The sequence below is a fragment of the Oryx dammah genome, unplaced genomic scaffold (assembly GCF_014754425.2).
Source record: "Oryx dammah isolate SB20612 unplaced genomic scaffold, SCBI_Odam_1.1 HiC_scaffold_24, whole genome shotgun sequence".
In the NCBI taxonomy this organism is placed as follows: Eukaryota; Metazoa; Chordata; class Mammalia; order Artiodactyla; family Bovidae; genus Oryx; species Oryx dammah.
The window spans coordinates 15,748,513-15,763,634 of NW_024070208.1; the positions used below are offsets into that span (position 1 = coordinate 15,748,513).

The following is a 15,122-nucleotide window of genomic DNA, read 5'->3' on the forward strand; positions in this document are numbered from 1 at the left end:
TGGTTAATTTTATTTGTTTCCAACTATAACTCTAAATCAACTATAACTTCAGTTTAAAAAGAAAAAATCAAAGCTGAGGCGGTTACCAAGTGAAACATGGAGCAACTGTGCTGAATCGCACACACTTAGTCAGGAAAGGCAGTGCCGCAGAGTGGTGAAAAGCTCTAGCTCTTGAGTCAGGCCAGCGTGGATCTGAAAGGCACCTCCCTCTCTTACAGTCAGGGTTCGCTGAACGAAAGCCAAGGTACTTGGCAAGTGTAATATCTTGGGAGAATAAAGCATACCTTTGACTTCAGATCCCACCTGAGAACTATAGAAGATGATCTTGCACCATGTCTATGAACTTATTTGGAGTATTTGAGAAAAAAATCTGGATTAAATTTGCACTTGCATCTCTCTCTTTAAATTAAAAAAATCGAATACATTGAGTTATAATTTACATATAACGAAAATGTACTCATTTTAAGTATACAACTTGATGGTGGGCCCAGAATTCAAATCCAGGTTTAGTTGATGCAAAAGCTATGTTTTTAAACCACTCCTTTATATTATTTCTGAGCTTATATTCTCACAATTATTATTAGATAATATTAATATTTACCCAAAGCCCTATGTTACCTACTCATATTAGGCAAATTAGCAGGTAGGCAATAACCTCTTGGGAAGAAATATTTATTCCTGTTAATACATATTGTCTTGTTAATACTCTTATTATTTGACTCTGAATGTGGTCAGTGTTTTTAAGATACTTTCCCTAGCATATAGACACTGACCATGCAATTAAATTATCATCTCCTGGCTTCAAACTTTTAATATCTGAGCCCCAAACAATATGACTTAGTGTCTGCCCTTCTGACTTGCTGTTTAGCATGTAGCCACTCTTCATTTTGTTGTAGTTTTATTGACAACATAATACTCTATTTTTCCAGTTTTTCTCGTGGTTTGCAAAGCTACAAACTCAGATGGATCAGGATGAAGGAACTAAATATAGGTATGTGGCTCTCATTTGTTGGCTATCCTGATTTTTAGATCATCTGAACCATTTTGTAATCTGTGTCTTTAAATAAAATTAAGGTACAAAGAAAACTTGAACAGTCACATGTTCTTTAAGGATAGGTGGAGAAGGCGATGGCACCCCACTCCAGTACTCTTGCCTGGAAAATCCCATGGACAGAGGAACCTGGTAGGCTGCAGTCCATGAGGTCACTAAGAGTCAGACACGACTGAGTGACTTCACTTTCACTTTTCACTTTCATGCATTGGAGAAGGAAATGGCAACCCACTCCAGTGTTCTTGCCTGGAGAATCCCAGGGATGGGGGAGCCTGGTGGGCCGCCATCTCTGGGGTCGCACACAGTCGGACACGACTGATGCGACTTAGCAGCAGCAGCAGCAGAGAAGATGTAGGTCATTACAACTGGTAGTGGGAGTTGTGTGATTAAAAGAGAAGTCAGTTAGCAGGTTAGGAGGGAGACACTGATTTTTAGAGAACTTGAGATGGAGTGGGAGTGTTGTCAGGAACTCTGCTGTCTTTTCTTTAGAGGGAGAGACCCAGGAGACTTTAGGGATGGCCGACTGGGCTGCGTGTGTGCTGTGTTGTTTTGTTTGTGTGTGTGTGTGGATGGCATGGAGGAAGTGACTGTATGATATCTAGCTGATTTGGGGGCTCTGAGTTGAACATTTGCATTCATTTAACATTAAGTGACAGCTGTTGCTAGGCACTGTATTAGGCTCTTTTAGGTATGATTCCATTTAGTCTTCATAGCAGCATTATCCCTGTTTTACAGATAACTAAACTGGGGCCTGGAAATGTTGAATCCTTGCCTAATGTTAGAGACTTGGGCAGAGCTGGGACTTGGACTCACATCTTCCAAGTCCAGAATTCTTCCCATGACTTTGTCTCTCAAAGACAGACTTGACCTGAGGGATGGACCTGCTTGATGACCTTGGTGTCCCAGTCTTTGAGAGCTGAGCCCATGATTTATTGACCTACATGTGAAAAGCCAGTTTCTGGCTACAAGGCTGATGCCTTTTGTTGCTCATAGTTTCAGTCATTTTCCTCCTTAAGCATTGAAACAGTTTGTGACATAGTTTTTGCTACATTTCTGAATTAATAAATGTTTGTGACTAGGTCAGACTTTCCTTCTGAAATGCAAGCATTTGGGGGAAAAACAAGATTTTGTTGTTTATTGTCTGTGCTTATTGGGGGAAGATATTATTGCCAATCCCCTTTTGGTTCTGTTTTCTAGACAGATGAGGGATTACTTGTCTGGGTTTCAGGAGCAGTGTGATGCTATATTGAGTGATGTAAACAGTGCTCTTCAGCATCTGGAATCATTGCAGAAACAGTATCTTTTTGTGTCCAATAAGACAGGAACCCTACATGAAGCCTGTGAACAGCTCCTGAAAGAGCAGGTAATTTGGAAGAAGAGAGAATGTCAGTGACTATATTTAATATTTTTAAATAGATGAATATAATTTAATTCTGATTTCCTTAATTTTGAACACTTCTCTGTAAGAGATTTGCATTTGTTAGCATACAAGTGGTTGCTTGGACAGCCTGCTTTTAAGCTTGTAGGAGCAGGGGCCCTGGCAAGCTCTCGTATGCTTCGAGCTGTTAGGTCTCAGTACAGTTTCAGAGTGAAGAGGATATATTTGTTTGCTCTGTCTGCTCTTCATTATTGACACTTAATTTTGGCCACGCTGCATGGCTTGCAAGATCTTAGTTCCCTGACGAGGGATTGAACCCCAACCTTGGCAGTGAAAGCACCGAGTCCTAACCACTGGACCACTCAGGAATTCCCTGTTGACACTTTTCAACCAAGGAGTAGTGGTTGTAGTAATGGTGGGGTTTATGAAATGATGAACAGATCTAGATTGCACTTAAACTTGTGACTTAAAGATAAAATATTTAAGCTACTATACTTATCTCAGAGATTTCTGTTTATATTTTGTAAGCTTTTTAAAAGGCAATGCTTTGTTATTCTGTAAAAAGATCTTATATAATTTACTGTAAGAATCATTGCTTATTTTAGCCCATTATTGCTGAAATCTTTGGGCATTATTGTGAGACTATATATCTAATAAAAACCTGTATGACTGATATAAACCTCTTCAATGTAATTTTGAGACAGGAGTGTTGATTCTTATATTCTTGTAATAATTGATTTTTCTCTTTTAAAAAACTGCAAGTCGGAACTCGTTGATCTGGCTGAAAACATTCAACAAAAACTTTCCTATTTTAATGAATTGGAAACTATTAACACAGTAAGCATTGTTTTTTAATCTATTTCCCCCTCCTGAGTATAATCTTTAAACTTATAAATTGGCTTGAGTGGTATTTTTAACTTAACAGTTTGTTTGTTGTTAAGGTATTCCTATTTGTGGCTGATAGACCAATTCAGATTTTTCCACATATGATTTAAATAATAGTTCTTTCTATATTGTATTATACTTATTAAAATCTCTTTTTTGGTTAACTCATAGTATCTTATTTGCAAGCTGTGATGTTTATAAGAAGAAATATTACATTTTAAATATTTCTGTGGTTGTGTTTCTATAATATTAATTAAAACATTTCTTAAACGACTCTCATGTTTAGTTTGAGGAAAAGTATAGCCCTCTTAAAGCATTCTTGTATCCCAAAGAGATCGTCACAATAAGGACTCCTGTGTAAATTATATTTTTCTGTGCTCTGGCTCATAAATTAATTATAATAACTGCATATACATCATGTTATTAAAATTATTAAAAGTAATCTTAATTATTAAAGTTCTTTGAGAGAGAAATAAAAACGGTAGCCTGTTAACAGTAGAATACATTGACAAACTATTTGTATATCAAGATTAGAAATAATTGATTTTATATTTTATATATATTATATAGCTTTATATAGTTTTATATATTGTCTATTACATTACATATTAAATATCATGTTACTATTATGTTACCTCTATTTATACTGATATTACTTGTATATGCTTACTTATATTTTACTTTCATAGTATGACTGCTAAACATAATGTTTTAACTTTGAGAAAATCACCACTCTTTGAAATGTGAAAATTTATGTTTTAAAGTACTAGAAAATGAAAAATCTAGGTTCTTGATGTATTATTTTAATGTAACTGTACAGTCGAGGATAAAATGTTTGCTAATTCATGAAGAGCTCCATTAAAGCTCATTAGGAATAAACTGAATTCAATCCATATAATTTTTAATTTGTCCTCTATTGTATTGTTACACATGGGCTGCATTTGAGGCTATTTTTTGACTCTTAAAATGTAAAATATTTTTTTTCCCTTAAAGAAATTGAATTCTCCCACGTTGTCTGTGAATAGTGAAGGATTTATACCTATGCTGGCCAAGTTAGATGATTGTATAACGTACATATCATCTCATGTAAGTCATGGTATTTCTGTATGTTTTAAAGAAATCTTAACACCTCTGTGACATCACTTCTTATGGAATAATTATTTATTCCTAGGGGGAAATACATATCTGTAATATACTTGAAGAAAAATTATGGTAAATTCTTATTCACTTTCAGTAGTCATGTAAAAAACTATTGTACTTTCAGCTGCTATGGAAGCCCATGAAGTAGAGAAAGGGTCTGGCTGACACGGCTTTATCCCGTCTAAGAGGGCTAGTGATTTGTTTAGACTGTTGACTTCCTGTTTTGCTAGGTACTTCATTGGAAACAAAAATTATTACTTGGCAGGGGAAATGAAGGGGCAAGCCCTTTGGTGTAATCTCTGTCTTTTTCTGTCCACTGAGGATTTATAACCGTATTTATTTCACCCAACTCCAATCCTTTTCCTGGTTGGGCCTCACATATTAGCCTTGAGGTCTGTGGGGTACTGAAAATATATTTTGCTAAAAATGGCGAATATTTATTGAGCCCTGCTTTGTATCAGGCACAGGGAATTTGGCTATGACCAAGATAGTCATAGTATTTGTCTTCAAGGAGCGTATGACCTACATAAGACCTTCCTTTGAACTTTCTGTATAGCTTTGCGTAAAGGTTGGTTTTCATTAAATGTTTGCTTTGTTAATGTTTCTTTCATATGTATAAATCTTTCCATTTCCTTTACAGCCAAATTTTAAAGATTATCCTGTATATTTACTGAAGTTTAAGCAGTGTCTTTCTAAAGCTTTGCACCTCATGAAGACATACACTGTGAACACACTACAGAACCTCACAAATCAGTTATTAAAAAGGGTGAGTTAACTGGTGAGGTGGGTTTGTTTTTTTTAATTTGTTTATTTTCCATAACCTTAGTCTGAATACATAGAAGAACTATACAGAAAAGATCTTCATGACCCAGATAATCACAATGGTGATTATCCTGGAATGCAAAGTCAAGTGGGCCTTAGGAAGCATCGCTATGAATAAAGCTAGTGGAGGTGATGGAATTTCAGTTGAGCTATTCCAAATCCTAAAAGATGATGCTGTGAAAGTGCTGCACTTAAGATGCCAGCAAATTTGGAAAACTCGGCAGTGGCCACAGGACTGGAAAAGGTCAGTTTTCATTCCAACCCCAAAGAAAGGCAATGCAAAAGAATGCTCAAACTACCGCACAGTTGCACTCATCTCACATGCTAGTAAAGTCATGCTCAAAATTCTCCAAGCCAGGCTTCAGCAATACGTGAACCGTGAACTTCCAGATGTTCAAGCTGGTTTTAGAAAAGGCAGAGGAACCAGAGATCAAATTGTCAGCATTCCCTGGATCATCGAAAAAGCAAGAGAGTTCCAGGAAAACATCTATTTCTGCTTTATTGACTTACACCAAACCTTTGACTGTGTGGATCACAACAAACCGTGGAAAATTCTTCAAGAGATGGGAATACCAGACCACCTGACCTGCCTCTTGAGAAATCTGTATGCAGGTCAAGAAGCAACAAAATTGGACTTGGAACAACAGACTGGTTCCAAATTGGGAAAGGAGTACATCAAGGCTGTATATTGTCACCCTGCTTATTTAAAGGTGGGCTGGATGAAGCACAAGCTGGAATCAGGATTGCCAGGAGAAATATCAATAACCTCAGGTATGCAGATGACATCACCCTTTTGGCAGAAAGCAAAGAACTAAAGAGCCTCTTGGTGAAAGAGGAGAGTGAAAAAGTTGGCTTAAAACTCAGCATTCAGAAAACGAAGATCTTGGCATTCAGTCCCATCACTTCATGGCAAATAGGTGGGGAAATAGTGACAGACTTTATTTTGGGGGGCTCCTCAGTCACTTCCCTGGTGGCTCAGACGGTTAAGCGTCTTGTCTACAATGTGGGAGACCCGGGTTCGATCCCTGGGTCGGGAAGATCCCCTGGAGAAGAAAATGGCAATCCACTCCAGTACTATTGCCTGGAAAATCCCAGGGACAGAGGAGCCTGGTAGGCTACAGCCCATGGGGTCGCAAAGAGTTGGACGCGACTGAGCGACTTTACCTTTACCTTACAATCACTGCAGATGGTGACTGCAGCCTTGAAATTAAGACACTTGACCAACCTAGACAGCATATTAAAAAGCAGAGACTTTAGTTTGCCAGCAAAGATCTGTCTAGTCAAAGCTATAGTCTTTCCAGTAGTCATGTATGGATGTGAGAGTGGACTAAAAAGAAAGCTGAGCACTGAAGAATTGATGCTTTTGAACTGTGGTGTTGGAGAAGACTCTTGAGAGAGTCCCTTGGACTGCAAGGAGATCAGACCGGTTAATCCTAAAGGAAATCAGTCCTGAATATTCATTGGAAGGACTGATGCTGAAGCTGAAACTCCAGTACTTTGACTACCTGATGGGAAGAACTGACTGATTGGAAAAGACCCTAATGCTGGGAAAGATAGAAGGCAAGAAGAGAAGGGGACAACGGAGGTTGAGACAGTTGGATGGCATCACTGACTCGATGAACATGAGTTTGAGCAGGCTTCGGGAGTTGGTGAAGGACAGGGAGGCCTGGCATGCTGCAGTCCATGGGGTTGCTGGGAGTCACACAACTGAGCAACTGACTGAGCTTGTTTTTTTAACCTATTGTTAAATAAGAATATACATTGCAACTTCATTTATAATAAGAAAAATGGCCATATATATTTGTCTGTCACAGTTTAATTTTCAAAGAATACATAAGAGTGTGAGAAATAATTCAGTACTATATGATAAATAATAAAAAAGATTCAGACTATTTCTCACTTAAACTTTTTCTGTCTTTTTAAAGAAAATATTAGGAAATACATTAAAATTATAAAAGTGGTTCTGAGTGGTGGAATTATATATGATGGGTGATTTGAATATTTTTCTTTATAAATGATGGATTAATTTTCTCTATTTAGGAAATTTATTATTATTGAATGCCTCCTAAATGCTTGGCATTGTACTGGGAACTGTACAGTAGTGAAAGGAAATAACAAGGTCCCTGCCCTCATGGAGCTTATATTCAGGAGAAATAATAAAGAAATAAATTAATCAATTAAAGATTGTGGTAGATGCTAGGTGGAAAATTAGCTGAGTGTTAGGTTAGAAAATAAGAGTGGAGCTAGATAGGATGGTCATTGAGCACGTTTCTTTCCTGAAAAAATTAAAACCTTAAAGGTAATACATTTTATTTTTTAAGCTTATTTTCTAAAAATACGGAATATTTTCTTGAGCTTTCAGTTCAGAGCTACCGATATTTGTATTGAATTTCATCATTCACATTGCTCTTAGCTTACAGAACAGATTGTATGCGTTTTCTGTTTTGCAAAATTTTTAATTTTGAAAACTAATACCTAATATGTACTGGTACTTACTATGTGTTGGTGCTTTATAACTGAACTCTGTAAAACGTTTGTGCATGTTTTGTCTCCATTTAATGGATCCCCTGTATCTCAGAGAGGTTAAATAATTTGACCAATGTTCTACAGTCAGTAAATGACTGTGAATCTGAATTCAGTCTTTTTTACTGCCAAAATTCTTGAAGCATAGGATAGGTTTCAATTATAAAAAGGAGAGAGATGGCAGCTCCACACAATTATTTTATATGTAGCGATAACAATATTTAGTCTTTCTCTCTGTAAGCTTTTGGTTGGTATATAGGCCAAGCAGGGGCCATATGACATGGTTTGTGTTATATTTTCTGAATAATTTTTTGTTTGCTAATTATCTGCCTTCTCTGTCCTCCACCTTGTGTCTTTAGGATCCTTCATCTGTACCTAATGCAGACAATGCCTTTACACTATTTTATGTGAAATTTCGAGCTGCTGCCCCCAAAGTCAGAGTAAGTCTGTTGACATAAAAAAGATACTGCTATGAAATTTATTTAGCCAGCCCTTTGGAAATACTAATGTATGTTAGGTCCATTGCTTATACCAGGAAAATGAGCGTGAATGAATGGTAGGCTTTGTCCTTCCACATTACAGTAGTATATATTGAGGGGCTTTAAGCCCACAGAGCAGGAAACACCTAGCTCTTCTGTGATGCTCAGGGAAGGTTTCCAGATGAAGCTGATATTTGAGCTTAAAAAGCTTGAATTTAGAGAGGACTTGGGGGGATTAATAAGGATATTTTTTACAGAGAGAGCAACATGTCCAGGGAAGGTACTAGAACCATAAAAGACATGTCTTTGGGGAGAACCTCATGTAATTTGTTGATGCTGGAACACAGACTTTAGTAGAGCGTGATGAGAAATAAGAACGGTGGCAGAGGCCGTCTCACGAAGGATATTTCCTGTCACGCTCACTCAGGAAAAGCAGAGAACCAGTACAGTATTTTAAACCAGCGTCATCCCAGATACGGCTGACTGGAGCTGGTATGTGTATCTTTTTTTATTGTTGTGAAGTTTCTAGAAAGAGTGGTCTGCTTTTGCTGACTTTGACCCCACTCTCTTCCTTGTATCTGTCTTGAAAGTAAGTGGAAAGGAGTTTTTGTTTTTCAAAGCAGGAACTTGGTCTTGTTTAGAGAAGATACAGCAGCTAGTTGATAGTTTGAGGTTTAGATTGTGCCAGGTTGGTTGCCTGTTAGTCAGTTAACAGTGATACAGTTGATAGAAAAAATGGTGTAGGCATGAGGGCTCAGTGGTGAGTGGTATTTTTGGTCTGTTAGAAATTGACAAAGTAAGGTGTAATAGTCAGTGTTTTTCAGGATTTGGTGAGACAGGTGATACTGCTGATGGAATGTATTAATACTTAATTTCTTCCTCAAAAACATTTTAGCAGAATGGAACAAAAGTCTCTAAAAATATTTATCTTTACTGACCCGGTGCTGGGAGTCCCCAGCTGGGACTTAGGTATTATTATTGTATCAGCTTTCCAAGGTCAGAAATGGAATCTCAGTGACGTGGGCTTGTTCTCCTGGACTCAGACAGCGACTGGGAGTCAGCACTTAAACCCTCTAGTTTCACTTGAAGACCCGGAGCTCTTAACCACTGGGCTGATATTCTTAGAAAACAACCTTGATGACTAGCAATAGAAGAATGTCTGACTTAGAGTACATCCACTCAGTAGGATATCAAATAGCCATGTAAAGTAATGTTTTAAATAGTATTTATAATGATGATTCACTGACTGTTTACTAAGTGCCAGGCAGTAGGCTGAGATTTTCAAATATTTTCATCTGATAACAGATGTTATTTAATAAAAGAAAAGTATTTTAAAATATTAGTTTTTCAAAAGCAGATTGTAAAGCTGAATATATAGTATAATTCCAGTTTTGTTTAAAAAGGAAAATAACTGTGTACATACAAACACTGAAAGAAAATATTCTAAAATACTGTGATTTTTTTTTTTAATTTTTGCATTTTAGGTAATTTTTATGTTTCAGCTTTTTTGTATTCCCAGATTTTCTAACATGAGCTTCTGTTACTTTTACAATCAGAAAGTAATTAAAAATATTACTAAAACAGATGAAGTTAGTGAGCTTTTCTTTATTCCACAGACTCTCATTGAACAGATAGAACAACGATCTGAAAAAATACCTGAGTGAGTACCCACAGGTTCTTCAGTTTCCAAATTACCTTCCTTGAAGTGCTGTTTCTCCAAGTTTGCTGTGTTCTTGATGTTTTCTGAGCAATTACCTTGTGTGCTCTGCCAGCCTTTTCTTGTGGCACAGCTCATGACTTTATGAGTCTACAAAGCATCTTTTTCCCAGATAGCAGGATTTTCTTCTCATTGAGGTAGATGTAGGACCACTACTCCTGGAAGATGAATCTTTCTTTAAAAGATAAAGGTTTTGTTAGATCATTGTGATTTGTTTGCTTTTTCTTTATGTATATAAGTGTTTCTAGTTTTTAATGTGGGCAGGTGAGCAGCAACCATAGTGAGGCTTGGCACCCTATTTTGGGATTTAAGATCTGATTTAGTTTACATACCTGGAATCAGAAGTTTATGCTCCAGTCTCATTTGCTTTTCTTCAGATACCAACAACTGCTAACTGACATCCACCAGTGTTACCTTGATCAGCGGGAACTCCTTTTGGGCCCCAGTATTACTTGTACTGTAACAGAGTTGACCAGCCAGAATAACAGAGACCACTGTGCCTTGGTAAGTTTCTGCTTGTTGTGGTTTAATGTTAAACCTTCTCTTAAGCTGTTCTGACACGCTAGAAACTACACGTGGGTAAATAAGTTTTGGTCTCCCCATCAACAAACTTATAGAATCTTTCAGTTACGACAAATCTCACTTAGTAATTAGCATTCATTTGGGCAAAATATTCTAATTTTGATCTATTTTTGAACATGTGATGATTTACAAATAAGTATGGTTGTTTGAAAGATGAAGTTTGAGAGTTGGTGGATTTGTGTACAGTTTAATCTTAGCTTTTGCTGCAGAAGTGCTTTTTTATTTAGTGTGATTTTAATTCAGACTGTAGGAAAGTACATAAAGATTCTTTTTTTAAATACCCACCTTTGAACTGGTAGAGTACTTTTCATTGTCAAAAGTTTAGAAAACGTAAGAAAATAAAAGTCATCTATATCCCCATTATGCTGAAAACCGTTTTCTGTTATTTAGGAAGTTGTTCTATGAATTACATATGCATAGTCTCTTTGTAAATAAAGTGTTTCCTTTGCTTCATCAGTGCTGCTGGAGTCGTCATGTGCCTTAACTGTAGTTGGTGTGTGCTTGTTTCCCACAGATTCGCAGTGGCTGTGCCTTTATGGTTCATGTCTGCCAGGACGAGCACCAGCTTTACAATGAATTTTTCACAAAACCAACATCAAAATTAGAGTACGTGGTACATGCACTCCAATTCTTGTTTTTAAGATTTAATTTGCTAATGGCTTATATCATAGTAGTACTCTAAAATTAACTAAGGCATGTTTTAATTTTTGCGGGTATAGGAACAGTATTGTTGGATGAGACAGTGGCTATTTACTTTGAAATAAATTTGCAGCTTAAAGGCCAATATGCTTTCATAATTTTATAATTATGGAAACAGTAAGTTACAAGACTAAGTTACAGTAAGTTACAAGAGTAAGTAAGAGTAAGAGTAACTTACAACAGTAAGTTACAATAGCTGTATAGGCAGCTATTTTGGTATATGGAGCTGTTTATCTCCACTAAGTATAATAATTCTTTTTAGTTAAAAAATTTCTATGATTTTAACTCATGAGAGATACTTAAAAATGTAGATACTATTTAAAATCCTTTTTCTTATTTTTCTCAAGGTGTCTTTCAAATCCACTGTTAGTCACTTCTGAGTTCTTCATATTGGCAATTTTGACTCATAAGAATCCCAAGATTATGACTCTCATAATGCGGAACAAACAAACATATGTTATGGTTTTGGTGAAAGACTATATATAGAAGAGTACGGTTGACAATGTAAAGAGTATAGACAGCCTTACTTTTTTCTTTTCAAATGTTTAAAATTGTCAAAATACTTGGTGTATGTCCAGAATACTTTGAGTTTCTAAATCTGTATGTATTCAAGAGATTTGAACCAGTCTTTCCTGGGAAAAATGTCACCATTTGATTCATAGTGGTGTAGGTTATTTTATAAGTGTAGGAAAATTAAAAAATAATTAAATTATTTTATAGTGTAGGTTATTTATGGTGTAGGAAAACTAAGTCTACTGAAATATTGTTTTTGAAAGGACATGCACAAGATTATTGCTAATGTAAGTAAAAATAATAATAAATTGACTTTCAGCTGGGGCCAGCTAATTTGTTGACTGTGAGGATTGCTTATTCTGAGCTTTTTTATTGATTCTAGCAAAAACAGTTCAGAGAATTACTATCAGCCTTTCACTTCTCATTCTTTAATGTTCCCGCATATTATTTTCCAGTACATTTCCATTATTTTTATTGGCTGGAAGTAATTAAGGGTGACTTTTAAACTGTTAGAAAATACTGAAAGGATTACTACTGGTAACCATGTTTCATTCTTTCCTTTTAGCGAACTTTTGGAGAAGCTGTGTGTGTCGTTGTATGATGTCTTCAGGCCATTGATCATTCATGTTATTCACTTAGAAACGCTATCAGAACTTTGCGGGATTCTTAAAAACGAGGTGCTTGAAGATCATGTACAGAATAATGGTAAATGATAAGTAGAAATGATCATTTCAAAGATTATTTTTAAAAAATATTTATTTAGTTGCACTGGGTCTTCATTGTGGCATGTGGGATCTAGTTCCCTGACCAGGGATCAAGCTCAGGCCTCCTGCATTGGGAGCACAGAGTCTTAGACACTGGACCACCAGGAAAGTGTCCCGAAAGGTGTTTTTAAATTATATCTGTGACTCAGTGAATTTGAAAAAGATTAGCCATTCTCTGTGCACCCCACCCGCCCCACCCCAGTTCAGTTCAGTTCAGTCGCTCAGTCGTGTCCGACTCCTTGCAACCCCATGAATCACACCACGCCAGGCCTCCCTGTCCATCACCAACTCCCGGAGTTCACTCAGACTCACATCCATCGAGTCCGTGATGCCATCCAGCCATCTCATCCTCTGTCGTCCCCTTCTCCTGCCCCCAATCCCTCCCAGCATCAGAGTCTTTTCCAATGAGTCAACTCTTCACATGAGGTGACCAAAGTACTGGAGTTTCAGCTTTAGCATCATTCCTTTCAAAGAAATCCCAGGGCTGATCTCCTTCAGAATGGACTGGTTGGATCTCCTTGCAGTCCAAGGGACTCTCAAGAGTCTTCTCCAACACCACAGTTCAAAAGCATCAATTCTTCGGCGCTCAGCCTTCTTCACAGTCCAACTCTCACATCCATACATGACCACTGGAAAAACCATAACCTTGACTAGACGGACCTTTGTTGGCAAAGTAATGTCTCTGCTTTTGAATATGTTATCTAGGTTGGTCATAACTTTTCTTCCAAGGAGTAAGCCTCTCTTAATTTCATTGGTGCAATCACCATCTACAGTGATTTTGGAGCCCCCCAAAATAAAGTCTGACACTGTTTCCCCCGCCCGCCCCCCCCACATCCCTATACAAATTTAATATATTTAACACTTGGGTTGATGCCTTGTCTCTTTTTGAACCAAGATGCACTTTATCCTATGACTAAAATAATGATGGGGAAAGTATTTTAAAGCCTGTATAAAATTAGTAATAAAATAATTACCGTTACTGTTCTTTCTGGCATCTGAAATCCAGAGAGAACCAACCACTAGTTTTGTTGGGCATTTCTGGTACTGTTGGGGCTTCCCAGGTGGCTCAGTGGTAAAGGATCTTCCTGCAATGCAGCAGACCCTGGATCGGGAAGACCCCCTGGAGAAGGAAATGGCAACCCACTCCAGTGTTCCTGCCTGGAAAATCCCATGGGCAGAGGAGCCTGGCGGGCTACAGTCCATTCTGGGGTCACAAAGATTCAGACACGACTGAACACATGCCTGCCTAGGGATTGAAGCTGGACCCTTGTAGGAGAATGCAGAGTCCTAACCACTGAGTCTTTGAGGAATTCCCTCATTTTATTTTTTTACTCGTTTTTTCCTTGTAAGAATGTTAGCAAGTCATTTAGTATCTGTGGAACTCAATTTATATGTAAAATGGGGATTAACTCAGTTAACAAGTTGCTTTAGCCGTCTCTCAGGATTGGTATGAAGCTATATGAGATACCTTTTGAAAATCACAGAGCACTTTAAAACTAAGATTTTATTATTCATATTAATAATAGAAGTTATTTGAGAGAGTTTCAGGAAGATCTAAGGGAAAATTTATTTCCCAACTTGAAATCTGAGGAAATCGGAAGACAGTTATTTCAAAATAGAATATAACCAGTCCTTGAAGCAAGACTGGTTTACCCTATTGTAGACAATTTTGTAATGTTTTTGCTTGTTTAAAGAAAGTATTTTCTAAATCTAAAGGAATGGGTGATTGCACTTTTGTTTTTAAATCAGCTGAACAGCTGGGGGCATTTGCAGCTGGCGTAAAGCAGATGCTAGAAGATGTACAGGAGCGGCTTGTCTACCGGACCCACATCTACATTCAGACGGACATCACGGGCTACAAACCAGCTCCTGGAGATCTAGCGTATCCTGATAAGTTAGTTATGATGGAGGTGGGTCGTCTTGTTGGATCTTTCACCCACCCCCACACTTTTGAATATTTTATACTGGTGAAGAGAGGATTTCTTTTTAATTCTCATTCAGGATGCAAAATCAAGGGAAACTTGCTGTGAAGTCTTAGGAAATAACATTTTTCAAAAACTGAACAGAAATGATTTGTTACAGTGTTCTTTTTTTTTGTCCTTCTTTTAAGTTGTATTTTATAAACATTCTGTTCAGTTATCTCTTCTTTTCCATTATGCATTCTGTTTTTAAGGTGAATTTGTGTTTCCTTTTTTTTTTTGTAAGTGGCATCAGTTCAGTTGCTCACTCGTGTCCGACTCTTTGCGACTCCATGGACTGCAGCACACCAGGCTTCCCTGTCCATCACCAACTCCTGGAGCTTACCCAAACTTATGTCCATTGAGTCGGTGATGCCATCCAACCATCTCTTCCTCTGTCGTCCCCTTCTCTTGCCTTCAGTCTTTCCCAGCATCAGGGTCTTTTCCAATGAGTCAGCTCTTCGCATCAGGTGGCCAAAGTATTGGAGTTTCAGCATCAGTCCTTCCAATGAATATTCAGGATTGATCTCCTTTAGGATGGACTGGTTGGATCTCCTTGCAGTCCAAAGGACTCTCAAGAGTCTTCTCCAACACCACAGTTCAAAAGCATC

General features: G+C 37.5%; 1 protein-coding gene and 1 long non-coding RNA gene across 3 annotated transcripts in view; one reads left to right on the forward strand and one right to left on the reverse strand.

Moving 5' to 3' along the window:
• Positions 1–15,122, forward strand: part of COG3 (component of oligomeric golgi complex 3) — a 59,596-nt gene that overhangs the window by 10,547 nt on the left and 33,927 nt on the right. For both annotated transcript variants that reach the window (XR_005725713.1, XM_040267224.1), the window contains exons 3-13: positions 930–991; positions 2,249–2,414; positions 3,192–3,266; positions 4,308–4,400; positions 5,095–5,220; positions 8,159–8,239; positions 9,895–9,938; positions 10,373–10,499; positions 11,092–11,183; positions 12,355–12,494; positions 14,303–14,463. Coding sequence is in view for 1 of the 2 variants with exons in the window: in XM_040267224.1 (XP_040123158.1) it covers positions 930–991; positions 2,249–2,414; positions 3,192–3,266; positions 4,308–4,400; positions 5,095–5,220; positions 8,159–8,239; positions 9,895–9,938; positions 10,373–10,499; positions 11,092–11,183; positions 12,355–12,494; positions 14,303–14,463 (1,167 nt within the window). In the remaining variant the exon portion in view is untranslated. The remainder of the gene's footprint in view (positions 1–929; positions 992–2,248; positions 2,415–3,191; positions 3,267–4,307; positions 4,401–5,094; positions 5,221–8,158; positions 8,240–9,894; positions 9,939–10,372; positions 10,500–11,091; positions 11,184–12,354; positions 12,495–14,302; positions 14,464–15,122) is intronic.
• LOC120883205 lies at positions 1,218–7,069 on the reverse strand. The gene is made up of 3 exons (XR_005725714.1): positions 6,982–7,069; positions 1,933–1,935; positions 1,218–1,231 (listed from the first exon to the last, which is right to left on the reverse strand). It is a non-coding gene; the product is annotated as an uncharacterized LOC120883205 (long non-coding RNA).